Source organism: Magnusiomyces paraingens (genome assembly GCF_902498895.1).
Source record: "Magnusiomyces paraingens strain CBS 517.90 genome assembly, contig: contig4, whole genome shotgun sequence".
Lineage (NCBI taxonomy): Eukaryota > Fungi > Ascomycota > Dipodascomycetes > Dipodascales > Dipodascaceae > Magnusiomyces > Magnusiomyces paraingens.
This window is the reverse complement of record NW_022474070.1, coordinates 2,632,501-2,649,768: the sequence shown is the minus strand read 5'-3', so window position 1 is coordinate 2,649,768 and position 17,268 is coordinate 2,632,501. Positions and strand designations below refer to the sequence as shown.

The 17,268-nt window shown below is 43.3% G+C and overlaps 6 protein-coding genes across 6 annotated transcripts in view; 2 read left to right on the top strand and 4 right to left on the bottom strand.

Moving 5' to 3' along the window:
- Nucleotides 1–247: 247 nt before the first annotated feature.
- Nucleotides 248–6,983, top strand: SAPINGB_P005550 (uncharacterized protein; the record flags this gene model as incomplete). Its single annotated transcript, XM_032000264.1, has 2 exons — nt 248–5,628; nt 6,137–6,983. 2 exons carry the CDS (start codon nt 248–250, stop codon nt 6,981–6,983), a joined length of 6,228 nt encoding a protein of 2,075 aa, XP_031856155.1.
- Nucleotides 6,984–7,031: 48 nt separating this feature from the next.
- On the bottom strand, nt 7,032–9,517 carry SAPINGB_P005549 (uncharacterized protein; the record flags this gene model as incomplete). The annotated part of the gene is made up of 6 exons (XM_032000263.1): nt 7,032–7,216; nt 7,279–8,608; nt 8,653–8,745; nt 8,794–8,976; nt 9,045–9,298; nt 9,367–9,517. 6 exons carry the CDS (start codon nt 9,515–9,517, stop codon nt 7,032–7,034), a joined length of 2,196 nt encoding a protein of 731 aa, XP_031856154.1.
- Nucleotides 9,518–9,676: 159 nt separating this feature from the next.
- SAPINGB_P005548 (uncharacterized protein) lies at nt 9,677–10,690 on the bottom strand (the record flags this gene model as incomplete). The annotated part of the gene is made up of 5 exons (XM_032000262.1): nt 9,677–9,967; nt 10,032–10,277; nt 10,323–10,498; nt 10,555–10,603; nt 10,688–10,690. 5 exons carry the CDS (start codon nt 10,688–10,690, stop codon nt 9,677–9,679), a joined length of 765 nt encoding a protein of 254 aa, XP_031856153.1.
- A 228-nt stretch (nt 10,691–10,918) lies between these two features.
- On the bottom strand, nt 10,919–12,475 carry SAPINGB_P005547 (uncharacterized protein; the record flags this gene model as incomplete). The annotated part of the gene is made up of 1 exon (XM_032000261.1): nt 10,919–12,475. One exon carries the CDS (start codon nt 12,473–12,475, stop codon nt 10,919–10,921), a length of 1,557 nt encoding a protein of 518 aa, XP_031856152.1.
- A 285-nt stretch (nt 12,476–12,760) lies between these two features.
- Nucleotides 12,761–15,760, top strand: SAPINGB_P005546 (uncharacterized protein; the record flags this gene model as incomplete). Its single annotated transcript, XM_032000260.1, has 1 exon — nt 12,761–15,760. The coding sequence occupies one exon, from the start codon at nt 12,761–12,763 to the stop codon at nt 15,758–15,760; it is 3,000 nt and encodes a 999-aa protein (XP_031856151.1).
- A 90-nt stretch (nt 15,761–15,850) lies between these two features.
- Nucleotides 15,851–17,268, bottom strand: part of SAPINGB_P005545 (uncharacterized protein) — a gene marked incomplete at both ends in the record, with an annotated part of 1,899 nt that continues 481 nt past the window's right edge. The window contains one exon of the mRNA XM_032000259.1: nt 15,851–17,268. This exon is cut by the window's right edge and continues 481 nt beyond it. Coding sequence (XP_031856150.1) covers nt 15,851–17,268 — 1,418 coding nt within the window.

Below are 17,268 nucleotides of genomic sequence, written 5' to 3'. Positions count from 1 at the left end.
AAAGATAAAAAAAAAATAAAATAATATTTCAACAATTATAAACTATAAACTATAAACTATAAACTATCTCGAAACTCATTTTCCCCTATTCAGTTGGATTCTATCAAATAATAATAATAATAATAATATTAAGAACCCTTCTTGCCAATTTAGAAACAAAGAAATAAAGAAATAAAGCAGGTTTTTTTTTTTTTTTTTTATTCTTCAAATCATACAACTTTTTTTTTTTAGGCGTTTCTTAGACGAAATGTCCAAAAACTCTACTGAAACCTCCTCTTCTTCTTCTTCCTTCACACTGAATCCACAATCTTCTCCTCAACCATCTCAACAACCGTCACAGCAACTACTCCTTCAACAAGAACTACCACTTACAACAACTGGTGATCCTACTCAGTTCCATTTTCTATCATATCGTGGACGCAAGGATCAACCACCTCTATATAAAGCTGTAACTATGTCGTCTAGTCCTCCCAATAGCAACAGTAGTAATGGAGACCTAAGTGGTGGTAATGATCCAGAATTGTTTGTTGCTAACCCTTCTATCACAGCAAACTCGTCATCATCATCACCATCATCAATCTTAGGAAAACCAAACGAAACATCCCAAGATATCGCCATTGAAAAGGGACTTTTATCTTTTGAAAGTGTCAACCATACAGAAACTTCACCTAGTAATGCTTCTGCAGGTTTCACAAATAACCATGTAGTATCATCATCATCTTCATCATCATCCCCCATACAAACAACTACTTTAACACCACCACCTCCTCCAAAACTAGCTAATTCTCCATCGAGTTCTAGATCAACTGCAGCTCGTACAGATACTGAAAAAGATTCACAGATTGTTACCAGCTTTTATTACGACGACGAAGTTTATTCAGATGCTAGTAGCTCTTTTATTGAATACCCTTCAACTCTATTAGCTCAACAACAACAACAACAACTACAACAACATTCTCCACTTTCAATTGAAAATTTTACAACAACTAAAAAAGAAGAAAAAGAACATATTGCTCCAACCTCTGATGAATACGATACCGAATTTCAAAATACTTCTTTTGTCTCGTCTGTGGGTCCTTCAAGCTCCACCCCGCCCCGCTCTTCAACACCTATCAATTCTATACATCCTCTTGTTTCTTCTTCTTCTTCTTCAACTTCACCTTCACCTTCTCATATTCATCATTCCTCTTCTTCTCCTATCCATCATAATTCTTCCTTTCCTATAATTGAATCTCCAACAAAAAAGCAAACGGAAAATGACTCCGAAAATGACTCGGAAAATGACTCGGAAAATGACTCGGAAAATGACTCGGAAAATGACTCGGAAAATGACTCGGAAAATGACTCTGCTTCTGCTTCTGCTTCTGCTTCTCCTATTACTTCCAAATCTCTTATTTCATCCAACCAACAAAAGTCCTCCTCACCTTTAAATATATTTTCAGCACAGCCCCTCAGGGACGAACAGAATAATGCAACATTGACTTCTACAGAAAATCTATTAAGAGCACTTACTATAGACGAAAATGCAGCTAGTAATAGTTCCCTGTCTAGTGTAGTTAACTCTAACGCTAATACCACCAATGACAACGTCAAGACTAACTTATTGAAAAACGATTCTAACGAAGACTGTCTTCATCCTCGAACAGTTTCCAGAGATTATTATACACCAGTTAGCAACTCCCAAAAACTATTAGGAACGGATTTACCCATTGTCACTAACGAAGAGAACCATTCTGGAAATACGCATACCAACAATGACTATTCGGGTATTGAGCAGCATTTGGAATATGACCAAGACGTGGTGCCACCACAAGAAAACAGTGAAAACAATGAAAACAGTGTACTTATCCACGACACTGCCAATCCGGGTACAACAACTCCTCCAACGTCCTTAAACACTCATCTTCGGTCAGTGGATTCCATCCAATCTTTTGGCTCAGTCATTCCAAATTTCAATAACAAAACCTCGCTTCAGCAACGTCTACTTCCAAATGAGGATCTTTCTGGACGGCTTTCAGTAAAAAGTGGCGGGTCCAATAATGCGGCTCCAGAGCAACTTCCCAAACTTGATAGTTCCATAATTTTACCCGCTCATGATGGTGATGACAATGAAAATGACAATGATGATTTCGACTCTGATTCTTCCGATGACAGTATACAGGACCGTACTCAACATATTCTTCAACGTGCGTCTTCCTATAAGTTTTCACTTTCACCATCCGATAATGAATCTTCCTTTGGCGATACTGCTAAATCAGATGCTCCCAAAAAGAAAACTCCTAGAGGACTTAAAGAAGAGTCTAAGGCTATTGAAACACTTCAACAGGAAAATTTCGAACTCAAAATTCGCATTGTTTGCATGGAGGAACAAGCTGCTCGTAGCTCCGAAACCGGTGTCGCCGAGCTACAAAAGCAATTAGTAGCTGCCCAGGCTGCTCGGATTGCCATGAAGCATGAAAATGAAAAACTGCGTTTAACAATCAGTACTCTTAAAACTACCCATGACGATGATGCTTCTTACAATGAGACAATTCTAGAGCTACAAGAGGAACTTGAAGAGTATAAACAATACAACTCTCAGTTACAAGAAGAGGCAGAAACACTACAAGAAGCTCTTGAACAAGCTGAGGAAACCATTACGGAACAAAATGAATCTATTGAATCATACCAAAACAATATCAACGAGCTTATAATTCAAAAGGAACAACTTGAGGAAGATTTGGCTTCCGAAAAGCAATCAAAGTCATCCTCTCATCACAATCTTAACTCTCTTGCTTCTAGTCTTCAAGCTCAAAATATGTCACTACGCAAGCAGCTCGACACACCTCAAGGTAATGGTAGCACAACATCATCATCATCAACACCTCGGAATGCCACCCGTGTTATTGAGCAACATTTTTACAGTATCCAACGTGCACTTAATATCCCAACATCCACTTCTGTTTCTTCGCCCTCTCGTTCAGGTAGTCGGCCCGGTAGCCGGCTTAGTAGCAATGTTTCAGGTAGTACTGCAAGTCTTGTTGACCTTGTTGACATTAGTGACGAAAACTCTGTACTTTCAAACATGCTAAATGAAATTCAAGCAGCCGCATGGGATGTTTCAAACAAGTACCGCGATTGTCTTTCAAATTATGAGGGCTTACAACACGAATACGAGGCTTTTAAAGAGGCTCATGATGAAGAAATTGCCGAGTGGACTAAGTTTAAGGATGATAGCACTGACAAGATTGATTTACTAGATAAGGAGATTGAAGTTCGCGACCTCAAAATTGCCGAACAAGAAAAGTTGTTTAAAAATCAAATGAATGAAATTAATGGCGAGATTGAAGAGATTTCTTCTGGTAAAGATGACAAAATCCTTGCACTTATCGATCAACTTAAAGTTCTTCAGCACGACTATGATACTGTTCAGATTGAATTGCGATATTTTAACGATGATGTTGACCAGCTTTCAAAATCACTTTCTCAAAAGGATGATGAAGTGCTTTCCCACAAGACTAAAGTGGAGTCATTAACAAAACAACTTGAAGAAAAGAAACAAGAAATTGCAGCCAAGGAGGAGGAAATCAATCTTAAAGACCAAGAAATTGGAGCAAAAGAGCGCAGGTTGGAAGAACTTCGTGTTTCTTACTCAAATATCAAAGAGGACGCCAAGCAAAATGTTGTCGAAATTAAAAACTTAAAGGAGCTTGTCAAGTCCTTACGTTCAACCACAGACAAACTTGAAATCAATACTCTTTGCGAAGGACTTGATGCCGTCACTATAAGCACTACAGATGCCCAAGATCTCATTGAAGACATTCTCAGACGCACCAAGGACGCTTTGAACAACTCTGTTGCGGTATCTGTAGAATCTCTTCGCGATACTCTAGACAATATCTTTGAAGATTACCGCAACATACCCGTTTTGACTGCCAAGCTTGATGAAACAACCGCACAAAACACTCGACTTTTTACCAATCTTGAAGAGCAGCGAAAACAAGTTGTTGAGCAACGCAAGAACCTCGAGGTCCAACAAGAAAAGTTGCAAGCTGAGTTGGAGGCCAAGACCAAAGCTGAAGGTGATTTATTGACACAGATCGAAACTGTTGAGTCCCATCACAGTGCTAAAGCTAAACAATTACGCGAAGAGCTTGAGCAAAGCCAGAATGAAGAGCAGATTTTGCGTGAGGAGCTTGATGGTGTGCACCAGGAGTTGACACAAGTGCGCACTTTATGCGAAACTCTAGAGGCGGAAAATACCCAGCTCAAAAAGAAGTTGACTGATGAGGAACGCCTTACACCTGACCAATTCCAGCAACTCAGTAACGACTTTGAACATATTGCCAATAAAATGGGGGAGCTGGAGACTGACCGTAAGGCTATTGTCGAGGAGAATGACAAGCTACAACAAATACGTGAGGAACTGGAACAGCAGGCTGAGACTCTACGCAAGGCTGACCACAACAACCAGCACACGATTCGCGACCTTGAATCGCGCATTACTGATATCAATCATCGCAACGACGAGCTGCTGGCAGAACTCGAGCATAAGAGCGGTAAACTTGTTGAAATCTCTCGCGAGAATGCGGCACTTTTGCATGAAAACAATGTGCTGCGCGAAAGCTATGATGAGCTGACAGGGCAAGTGGACGTGCTTGAACAACAGATTCAAGAGGCATCATTTAACTCTGACGCTGGAGGTGCTGGTAATTCTCGAGCTAAGGATCACCAGGCATACCGTCGGGTTTTGGAGCTGGAAGAAGAAGTTCAGATTTCGCGGGAACGAATCAAGGGCCTTGACAATGAATTGCGACGGTACCGTGACAAGCTTAACCGACGCGGTGCTGAGTTTTCTTCTGTGCTACGCGACATTACATCATACTTAAGCAAGGTTCTTGACCCTGAGTGGACCAACAGCGTGACAATTGCTGTTGAAGAGATTCATCGACACCCTGGGTCGCCGATTGAAAACTTTTCGCGCATTGGCAACCTCATTTGTGATGGGTTCCGGATACTCGAGACCAAAAAGCGCAAGTACAAGTCCATGGCTGAGCGGGCTCTTAGAGACAAGTCGAATGGAAGTGTACACAGTTCGTCGTCAAGTACTGATGGCGGCAGCGGGGGCAATGGCAACAAGAAAAACAAACCTGCATATGAGCCTTTATCTAACTCAATTGCTGCACTCAACAATCTTGAAAACAATGCACAAATCAAACAACTCTCACAGAAATATGAGCTGCTTGACCAAAAGACAATCGATACTGTTGGCGGCGACATTGCACTCAAGGTCTGGCAGTACCGCTTTATGGACATGAAGAAGCGATACGAGATGGAGCGTGAGCAGCGCAAGCTTGAGTATGAAAACTATAACTCGTCGGTGCGTCAGCTTGAAGACCGATACCTACACGATCGCAGCAACCATATGCGCTACACGTTCCGCTCGCCGTCAGCGTCTGGAGTGCCAATTTCTGGTCGAGTCCAGGACATTAAGTCAAGCATTGAGAAAATTACAGCTGCAGAAGCAGCATCTGGGCGTATGTCGCCATTGCTGATGCCAGTTCAGTATGGCGGCGGCGGCGGGCCTGGGTCTCGGTCATTCTCACGGACTTCTGATCGGTCTCACTCGTCATCTGGCGGTCACCCCCGGTAATTTATTTCTTGTTTCAATTTTTTTTTTTTGTTCTTCTTCTTTGATTTGATATAACCGAAAAGTACCTTTTTTTTTTTCTTCTGTAATTTGCAAACATTATAAAAAAAATTTATAGAATAGAGAGTTTTTTAAAGATTATAATGGAGACTTGAAAGAAAAAAAAAAAAAAAAAAAACAATGAATTATTTTTTTTGAATATTCAAAAAAAATGGGAATATGCGAAAATGGTACGGCTGAAAATAGTTTGGTGTGTAATACCTTAATCACAATATCGACAATCAAAATTTTCATCACTCGACAAAAAAAAAACAAACAAGTACGAAAAAAACAGCAGCAATGGCAACAGTAGATAAATCGGCTGCGGCTTCAGGGCAATCATCAGCTGCAACTCTCAAAGTAAGACCTGTATTTCGAAACATCCTAGAAAGTCCCTATGCACCCAGCTCTTGGTAGGTTTTAAGCATTCCCAATCACCCAAGTTCTGTACTAACTTGATTCCTAAAGGCCCCATGTTCCCACTGAGGATGCCAAATCAGCCTATGACATTCTACACATGGTTTTCCAGACATCTCTCCATCATTTGGATATGCCGGATTCCAATACAGATTCTTTGTCTGCGCGTCCCGTTGTGATTGGATTCAACAATACCACGCGCGCACTCGAGCAACAGGCCAAAGCTCCAGAGTCGTCTGCAGATCCTATCGAACTCTTACTTGTGTGCAAAGATGATATTGTGTCCGAGCTCGCAAGTGCACATTTCCCTGGGCTATGTGCCGTTGCGCGGGTCGCGCGGCTTGTCGGGCTCCCACGGGGTAGCGCACAAAGTCTTTCGCTTGCATATAACGGCCCTGAGCCTGATACTACCAACCTTCCATCATTACAGAAGCGTAAGGTCGGTGATGACGAAGAAAAGAACAAGTCTAAGAAAGATAATAAAGAAGATAGTATAGATAAAACTTCTGATTTTAGAAAGACAAAGTTCAAGCATCGACGGCGGCCAGAAGTCACTGTTGTGGGGGTTCGCAAATCTGCACGAGTAAAGTATCCGCTGCTGGGCAGTTTGAGCGATATGCTTGCAGACCGTGGGGTTGGTGCCGTCACAGTTCCAGAAATTGTTGCTCAGATGGATCGTGAGAAGGTGAGATATAAGTCAACTCAGATTGCGACCGTCAAGACGACGGCACCGATTTTGGGCAAGAAACAACAACAGCAGGCTCAGAAACAGGATAAGTCTACAAAGAATAAAGAGAGGCAACAACAACAACAACAACAGTCCCAGAAACAGGATAAGTCTTCAAATAATAACGAAAAGCAGGAGCCCCCCAAGAAGAAACAAAAAATTACGAGTTAAAAAAAGCACATTTGTAACTACAAAAGCAAATATACCTATATTAATCATTTACAAGAAACGCGAAATGAGACGCGGGAGATGCGAAAAAGTGCGAGCAGTGTTGCAGAGCGCTGTAGTGGGACTGCATTTCAGGATTGCAGGGCGGGCAAGCGTATGGAAACGCTTATTGAGAGTTGTGCGATAATACTTGGGCTGTTTAAACAGCAATGGGTATTTTTGTTCCGCCAAAGCATCTTAAAAAAGATAGTTAGTAAAAGTCATAATAGAATTCATCCAAAAAAAAAAAAATACTTACAATTGGAATAAACACCAGTTGCATTGACAGATCCCTCACTTGCCTCCAGCTTCTTGAGAACAGATGGTGTAAAAAATCGCGACGGAACGTTTTGGGTGAAATTATCGTATGCATTTTCCTTGTGATAGCTGACTAGCAGACGCTCTTTTGCTCTAGTCATGGCAACATAGAGCACACGCCGCTCTTCATTTAGCTCTTTGGGCGACCCGTGAGTGCGAATGTGCGGGTACACCTTGTCGTCGGCATTGACAACAAAAACCACACGCCATTCCCGACCCTTTGCGGCATGAACTGTTGAGATTACAAGCTCGTCGACGGTGGGAGTAATGTGGTAAAACACAGAGCTGGCCAGCAACTGCTCTAGGAATGTGCGCTCTGTGTGACTCTCCATTTCCCAAGCGACGTAATCCTTGACGCTGTAAAGATATTCAATAAACTTGTCAATATTGCGCAACCGCGAGCGGTACGTCCGTGCATACTTGAGGCGCACCTTTTCCACCAGTTGGAGTTTCCCCAGACAGTACCGCAAAGCCTCAATAACTTTTTCAAGACTTTTGGGGTCCTCGCGCATAATTTGATGTGACCGGTCAATCATTTCCAAAAAGGAGTTAAGCTTCTCGCGCTTTGCATTTGTGATCCATGGACCAGGATCTCTCAATGCTTCTATAAGCGAGATTTCTAGCTCTGTCGCTCTATTGATTGCGGTTTCCAAATCCTTGGGTGCAATAAACAAATGGTATCTGCGAATCAGGTTTAGCACAAAAAGGTTTCTATCAGGGTACTGTAAGAATCGCAAAATGGTATTGCACACACTGGCCTCGTCGGTTTCCAGCAACGACGTCCCGCCAATTACGATTGTTCTGGTCCCGGATCCGCTTTGGATCGGGTCTGCAATCTCAGAAGCTATGCGACCTGTTCGCGCAAGCACCACGATATCATGTGCCGGTACTCCCTGTTCCATTAAAAAGCGGACGGTACACGAGACCCAACTCATTTCCTCTGTTGCAGTTTTAAGTACAATCAAGCGTGGCGGGATGCTTTCAATCATGTTTTCAGCTAGGTATGATTCATCAGCTATTAGACTTTTTGAGTGCTCGCGCTGGTTGTCGTGAGAAATGAGCTCATAAGCTGCGTCCAGAATGGGCTGTGAAGAGCGGTAACTGCGGGTCAAAATGACTTGATCGACTTTAAAATCCTGACGCATTTCTTTAAAAATAATAGAGTGTGCGCCCAAAAATCCAAAGATGTTTTGGTCTGGGTCGCCTGCAGCATATAAAGAAGAGTGTTTAGCCAACCGTTTAATGACGTTCCAGAGAGGTTGTGAAATGTCCTTATAAAGTTAGAATGAATGTAAAATTATGAAATAAAACTTACCTGGAACTCATCAACAAGAACTGAATCAAGGTCATTGGCAACCTCAGGGAAGTTTTTGAGAAGTTTTTCGGTCAAAATGATGAGATCATCGTACTATATTTGTTAGGAAACAAGAGTCTGCCAAAAGTGGTTGATACTCACATCAAAAAGAAAGGCCTTTCTAAGCTCTACATTGTAAATCTCAAGAACCTCTTTTTTCAGCGATTCTGGTACAAAGTTTGCAGATCGTTTATTAAGTTTGCTATCTAAAGCTGCGTGAAACACTCTTTTGGCGACCTTATAATCTTTATCGACGTGGGTTTTTTGGATTTTGCGAATGACGATCTGATCTAGTTAGCTAGAATTTTTTTTTTTTTTTTTTTTTTTTTTTTTGGGCCCAGGGGTTTACTTACTCCTTCAATGTATTCCTTGTCAATCTTATTTGCAATGATTTGGACTTCGGGTAGATCTATAAGCTGGCCATGGCGCTGAAGCATCTCCTGACAGTATGAGTGCACAGTGTGAATTCGCAGTTGACTTCCAAGGTCTTGTCCAATGATGTCATTCACACGGGTCCGGAACTCGTAGATTGCACGATTAGTATATGTCAGTACCAGGATCCTATTAGGAAGAACTCCTTTGGAAAGAAGATACAAAACTCTGTTGACTAGAGTTAACGTTTTGCCTTGAAAACGTGTCAGTTTGGTCATATTTGCAAATGAGCTCAAAACTTACCAGTTCCTGGACCAGCCAGAACTTGGACATTGGCATCCAATGGCTTAGTGACAGCATCAAACTGTTCCTGGTTCATGGAGATATCCACTTCCAGCATTTCCTGCTTAGCAGTTTCCTGTTGAGCAGTTTCTTGCTGGTCGGTTTCAGTCATTTTTTGTTGTTGTTGTTGTTGTTGTTGTGGGTTTAAAGGTAAAGAAGAGAAAACAAAATAGTACTGCGCAAAATTATTAATATACACGTTATGGGGTTTCAATTTATTTATTTTTTTTTCCTTTCATTTATTCATAATTATTTAAACATTTATAAACATCTATTCCTCCATCTCGTCACCGTCATCACCCTCAATCTCGTTGATGGCATACTGCTTTGCTTCCTCGAGCAGCGCCTCAGGAACGTACTGGTGGACGCCGCCAGTAGCAGAGGTGCTGACCCAGCTAATTTCCAGCTCAAAGTCCTTGTCCTTAGAGTCTTCATGAGCCAAGTATATAATCTTTGCAGCCTCCTTGACAGCCTCTTCCGCCGTCAGGTTTCCAAGATCGAGCTTTTCCAGCTCAGAGGTGGCTGTTTGACGACCCTTGCCCGTGGCAGCACCGCGGTACCCCTAAAGAGAGTTAGTATTGTTACTTTACAAATATCAAAAAAAAAAAAAAAAAAAAAAAACCTACCCAGTATGTTCCGCTAGGTTCAATCATGTAAAGGTGTGGTCCTTCGCTATCGACACCGCCAACAATGACAGTGACGCCAAAAGGTCTGACTGAATTGTAGAGAGTGTAGGCTTGTGCGTAGCCACCCATGTGATCTGCTAAGGTAGAAACGGGGATCTGAGACTTGTATAAATCTCTCCAACTTCGGGCATCGTCGCGTCCTCTATTGACAAAGTGTCTACCATCAGGCAGTAATCCAGAGTATGCCTTAAAATGTTAGAATGGGTCTTTAGTGTAATAAAAATTACTTACCACACCGACGTGTTTGTCAATGGTCTGGAGTCGCTTGTTGGAGCCGGGCACTAGAAGCTTAGAACTGATAATCTTTTCAACGGCGAAAACGACACCGTCCTTGAATTTGATACCGATCGAGGTGCCGGCATTCTCGACTGCCTTCATGGCATATTCGACCTGGAAGTTTCTTCCATCTAAATAATTAGATTATACTTAATTAAAAAAAATAATAAAGGATGAATAAACATACCAGGACTGAAAGTACTGTTGGACAAATCGTAGCCAGTTCCAATTGAAGTCTACTTAATGTTAGAATTGTCGGTGGCGTTGTGTGTTGCCACACAATCAAAAACAAGATGGTTTAAACCCATTACACCACGTACCATTATATATTTCTAGAGACCTAACTGAGTATTGATTTTAAGATAATAAGAATCGATGAATTTATGAGATTCACAAAAGTAATTTGTTTATTCAGATGATAGATGGAAGTTCAAGAAACGCTGGTGGTGATGATGGCGGAGAAGAAATTTGGGCGGCTGCAAAGAAAAAAAAAAAAAAAGGGGAGAGAATAAATGTCATTACTAAGTCTATAAATTGTGATTACGTAACACCTACCACTTGGCCCCCAGAGCAAGTGGAGTGGCAGCAACTGCAGCTGCAGGCGACTGCGATGACGGGTTCAGGATATCGTCAATAGCATGGTACTCCACGGACAGTTGGGTGGAATCAATCGAAAGCTTAGTAGTCCAATCGCTAGCCTTTTGCTCGATAAAATCAGCCCAGTTGGAAGCGTCAATCTGAGGCATGTTTTGGTAGAGATCCTCCAGCTGCTGTTTCCATTCCTTTTGGTTCTTGTCTTCAGGAACGCCAATCTGACCGCCACCATTGAGACACCCACCAGGGCATGCCATGACTTCAACATAGTCAAGCTGGGACGGATCACTAAGCGATTCACCAGACTCCTCAGCGGCAGCTCTGCGGCGACCAGCCCCGCGAGCTGTAGCTCGAGCAGTAACCTTTGCCCGCACCGCTGCGTTTCCTCCTGGTTTTTTGCCAGTCGGCTTTAATTTCCGCACAAGATTTTGAATATTTCTAAACCCGTATATCCGTGCTGCTCTGAAATGTACTTCGTTGTCTTCAGAAACTACTCTTAACTCGACAACATCTGCATTTTTGCCGTTAATTATTTGGATTTGAGTAGGCTTGCTGATTCTGCCTTGAACAGCTGCTAAAATATAATCAAGATAGCCTCCTGAAGAAGACCCCATGTGTGAAAGCCATTGCTCGTTGGCTGGCCATAGCACTGGTGAAGGTGCTACTGACTCGCGGGTATCCTTTAGTGATTCAAAAGACATTCCTTCATTCATCAGTAGTAAAACAATCTCTTTAGCTGTAATAACGCAGTCAACATCTCTATATTCAGGAACACTATCTGTTTCCTGGCCAAACTCCGGCCGTGCAGCTTCCAACTTTTTATCAAAGCATGGCATAATACTCAAATGGTAAACTTTGTCCTTGGAAACACCAGTTTCCTTGTGAATCAAATCTTTTATCAGGGTTCCTGTAATTTGCTGGGGTGATTTGACATGCGAAAGATATGGTATAATGTGAGGATGGGTTTTTTCAGCATAGCATGTCCATCCAGGACAGCTGCTGCAGAGAACTGGTTTGCCGATAGATTTGGTAGAAACTTCTCGGAATGATTCAGCAAGAGAAATTACACGTCCGACCTCTAGTCCAACAACGTACTTGAATCCTAAAGTGTCGACTAACAAGTTTTGAAGTTTGGCATCCACTTGGGCCACGGAGATACCGTAGGCAGCTGCGAGAGACACACGGACTTGGTGAGAAATAGAAGCAACAAAAATTTTGTCTGCTGAGTTTTTCAAACTCGAAAGAAGTTCTTCATGGCTCTGTAAAGATACCAGCACGCTTTCTGCGGAAGTTATGCAACCACTACATGCAAGGCAGTCACTGAGAGAGATCTGTGCCTTTTCTAAGGTGGTTGATTGTCCTGATTCCAAGGTTTCTGTGGGGACGCCGTCCATGGAGATTTCAATCCTTGCATGGGACGGATCTATAGTTTTTTTAGTTTCAACTGGCTTGATGCAAGCAACACCAGGACTAATAAAGTCGTTGAGATCATCTGCAGATAGTATCGCACTCATTGTTAGTTTGGATAAGTAAAAGACGGAAGTTTAAAATGTTTATATAACTTTTTTATTGAATTAATTTTTTTTTTTTTTTTTTTTTTTTTTTTGGCAAATCCAAATGACTAATGGCACCTGGCTGATCCAAAAAAATTATCACAATTAATAATCAGTAATCAGTTGCATTTTCCAGAATATATATTCCACGTGATCAATATCCTCTTTTTTATGTCAGGATTGCTTGCTCAAGTTTTTAAACAGTGGCGAACCTCCAACTTTCTTATCACCAACCCAAACACAATCATGATTCGACGTGCGCTTTATGGTCTGGGGACCACTCCAATGGCCCCCCGACCTTGCTTATTCAATCCGCGTCTTACTAAAACCACTTTACTACGCTTCAATTCCACGACCCTGCCTGCCAGTGCTGAAGATCTTATTAAAAAGGGCCAAAAGGCTGAAGAGCAACAAGAGCAGGACGAGCAGTCCCATGTCCAGGAGACCACTGGTGTCATTGAGAAGAACTACCGCGAAGGTCTTCTTTATTTCACAGAAATGTATCCTGTTGTTCCTATTTCCTATGAACCTGCTTCTACAATTTTGTCCATGGTCTTTGGATTGACCGAATCTCGCGTCAAAAACATTCTCACGAGCCATGCTGTTCCGTCTGATTTGCCTGTTACTTTTTCCCAGATTATCCCCCGTTATAAGGATGGTGGTGTTTTTGCCAAGTATAAGATTGATAAGGATGCTCCTCCTGAATTGTCGACCAAAGATGTCGAGTCCATTCTGTACACTCATCTCAAGGAAAACCCCTACCGGCCTCTTTACAACCCGCTTAACAAAGTCAAGGCATTCCCCGTTCGAGGTGTGCCTTGGATTGAGGACTTGCGCCGACGTGTGAGCCGCAAAGTCCGTGTGGTTTTTGAGGGTGATGATTTGTCCCAGGAAACAGTTTACTCAGTGCTCAGAAGATATGGTCCCATCAAAGACATTACGTCTGTTCCTTCCAAGGACACGTCTGCTAAATGCTTAGTTGTGGAGTATACTCGCAAGAAGGATGCGTCTACGGCCCGAAACTGTGTCAATTCGCTGGTTGTTGGTAACACCAAGATTCACATTACTTATATCCCTGTGGAAGGTGTCAATTTTTTCCAAAAGACTATTGTTGATCACCCTCGTATTTCCATCCCGATTTTGCTTGCTTTGTTGGCCGCTTTTGCTGTCTTTGTCTTTAACCCTATTCGCGTATGGTTTATCGAGCGCAAGGTAACTGGCGCAACTTTTAGTTCTACGTTTGACAACTATGGTTTTGTCAAGTGGCTTCGTACTGTGACCCGCTCGACGTTTTCCACCTTGAGCCGATACCTCCATTTAAATTCTGACCGGTACGCGCCGTCCTTTGAGTCACTCTGGAAAGAGCGCCAGCAGATTGTGCAGCGGTTGAGACAATGGCTTGATGAAAATGTCAATACGTTCATTGTGGTGACAGGCCCCCGGGGTAATGGTAAGCGCGAGCTGGTAAATAAATTTGTGGTGAATGACAGGGGAAACGTCTTGTCAATTGACTGTGACCAGCTTATCAAAGCTCAAAACGACCCGGCGTTTATTCGGATTGCAGCCAGTCAGCTGGGATACTTTCCAGTGTTCCCATGGATGAACAACCTGGCCACGTATTTTGATTTGATTATCCAAGGTTTGACGGGTCAAAAGTCTGGGTTTGCAGAGTCGACAGAGCAGCAGTTCAAGTCGATGCTGACAACGACTGTTGCCGCACTGCGTAAAATTGCGCTTGAAAAATATCAGGAGGCAGCCAAGGACGAAGCAGTCCGTGCAAACAATGGCGATGCTTGTGGTTACACTCAAACGCATGCAAGCAATTACCTAACTGAAGATTCATATTTGCAACTACATGCAGAAGTCAAGCCTGTGATTGTTATTTCGCACTTTATGAACAAGTCTGATCAGTCACGTCAGTTTGTTTACAAATATCTTGCTGAGTTTGCGTCGATTCTTGTGCAGACCAATCTTGCACATGTTGTTTTCATTACCAACGACATGGCCTTTGAGTCTGTTTTAGCACCTGCTTTGCCCAACCGGTTGTTTAAGATTGCTACTGTTGGCGATGCTGATCCAGACGACGCCAAGCGGTTTGTTTTGAATCAGATTTTCGAGGCCAGGGAAACTGCACGTGTGGCTAGAGCTAATACCCTTGCGGCGGATGCTGACCAGCGTAGTAATTATCAGTCGCAGAAGCTAGATCTTGCTAAGGAAAAGAAGGAAGAAGAGAATATTCAGAATGCCCGCAAGGAGCTTGAGAAGAAGAAGGCACAGAGCGTTGGTATTGGTGGCCAGGTTGTTGGGTTTGTGAGTGGGATTTTCTCGAGCTCCAAGCCTGATGATTTAAATGAGAAGCTTCTTGAGCAAAAGAAGGGGTCTGGGTTGCAGCATCACGAGTCGTCTCCTGGGTTGATTTTTGAGGGAGATGATTTCAATCAAGATGCAATTGACCGGGAGTTCCCGTACCTTGATTATGCACTTGTGCCTCTGGGCGGACGGTTGACGGACCTGCAATCGTTTGCACGACGACTCAAGTCTGGACAAGCACCTTTAGATGCCGCAGAAGATATGGTTGATCAAAGCGCGGCAGAGATTTTGCAAATGTACTTGTTCCGAACCGGACGTGTGGGCAATGATAGCCAGGGAGAGTGGACGCCTGAGCAAGTATGGACACTAGTCAAGGAACTTGGGCAGTTATCGAAGTACCCGTTTACGAGGGAGCGACAAGTTGCTTTGGCCAAGGTCGGGGTTGCACCTGGGTCAGACCGTGGAGGATCGAAAGTGAACCCACATAGTAACATTGCGTACGTTCCCAAGGACTCTGAGCCAGAAATATCAGCCAGCTATTTGTTTTTAGACCCGAACTTTAAGACACGAGACCAGCAAAAGGCGCTACGAGCGCTGCAGCAAGCAGAAATGGTGAACCTTGTTCACGATGGGGGTCGCAATGTGGCAATCAAGGCAGGAAAGCCATTGTACCAAGCCGCGTTTAAGGCAATTACAGAAGACAAGGTGTTATATGCGATTCAGGAGAGTGCATTGCTGGAGAGCGCGATTGCAGGCGAGACGCGTAAGATTGAAAAGTGGGAAGAGGAACTGCGGTTGTTGAGTAAAACACCGTACCGCCGGGAAATCGGGGAGCGGGTGACGTACTTGACAGGGAAGATGAAGCAGTCGCAGGACAAGATCAAGGGGTACGAGGTGCGGTTTTTCAAGCAGCGAGATGTGATGGGAGGGAAGTAATTAAGTAAGTAATTAATTAATTAAGTAAGTAAGTAAGTTTTTGAATTTGAATTTGAATTAAGATATATTTTGTTATTATTATATAAAGGATTAATCTAGGAAGTTGTTTGTGAGGATTTCGTAGAGCATTCGTTGGCGCAATTCAGGCATGTCACGCTGGGAGAAGCTGGCGAGGTTACCGTTACGGGAAAGAACCTCGACCATTTTGCAAACAAAAACACCACAATCGAAACCGTTTTCCTGTTGCGGACATGGCACACGGTCGCGGTGAGTATAAGAGTCACTTGGGGGAGGGTTCATTTCTGGATGAGTATCGAGAGTTTGTTGGTGCATATATTCAGTAAGGTGGGTCAATGCTTGGGAACCAGCACCATTCATGGAATCATAAAAATCAAAAGTATGTGCTCGGTTGTTGATTACAGCAAGACACCAGTGGGTATTGTGACGGTTGATAGGGACAAAAACATAATCGACGGCGGTAACGTCCACACCTTTACGCTTAGCCCAGCGGCGCACGCTTTGGTACCCAGCATCCTGGAGTCGCGAGTAGAAATGGGTACTGAATGCAAATACAGTGGGAAGTAAAGTATCCGTAGAAAGTGAAGGTGAAGGTGAAAGTGAAGGTAAAGATGACCGAGCAGTTACCATGCTAAGATAAAAATCAATCACATTGTCATTTAGCCACGCGCCGGGTCGTAGTGTGCATGCATCGTGGACTGAAACCGAGATACGGTAAGCATCTGCGAGAACAAGTCCTGGGTCGCGTTGTTGCCACACCCATTGGACACGGTTACGTGCATCTTGTGGGAGAGGTTTAACGCGTTGTAATTCTTTTAATTTACGTTCTGCTTCTTCTTGTTCTTGTTTTTCCTTTTCGCGTTTAGCTTGAGCTTCAAGTCGTGCCCGGTTTGCTTCTTCTTCACGCCGCAGACGATCGATTTCTGCCTGTTCTCGTTGACGTTTTTCAATGATTCGCAGGTATGTTTGTGCGAAAATAGCAGCAGAAGGTTCATTTTCTGGAAGCTCGATTGGTGGCTTAGAATAATACCATTCAAACGCGTAAGCCGGCGCCTCGATCTGGCGAGGAGTGTAGCGTTGTCGTTGAAGTTGTTGTTCACGAATCCATGCATGATCATCGACCTGGAATGCACGCGCAGCAAGTGGAGCGGTAGAAAAAACATTGTTAGAACTGGTGGCAAGTTTTTCCGGACGTGAAAAAATGGCACCGCCACCTACTTTTGTGGGGAGAAGAGCACCGGAGAGTGGAGATCGTTGCTGAGTTGTGGGAGGGTATTTTGAAGGTGTTGTTGAGGGGGATAGAGCTGGAGAAGATATTTGAGAAGTTAAGCTGGATGGGTAGCGTAATTTGTGACGCCTAATACCACGGATAAGACGCTCACGGCGGAGTGTTTCGAAGTAGCGCTCGGTGGCCAGTTGGTCAGTGATGTCTATGGATTGTTCCCATGAAAGACGGGGTGGGTGAAGAACGAGGGCATCTGCAGGAGGTT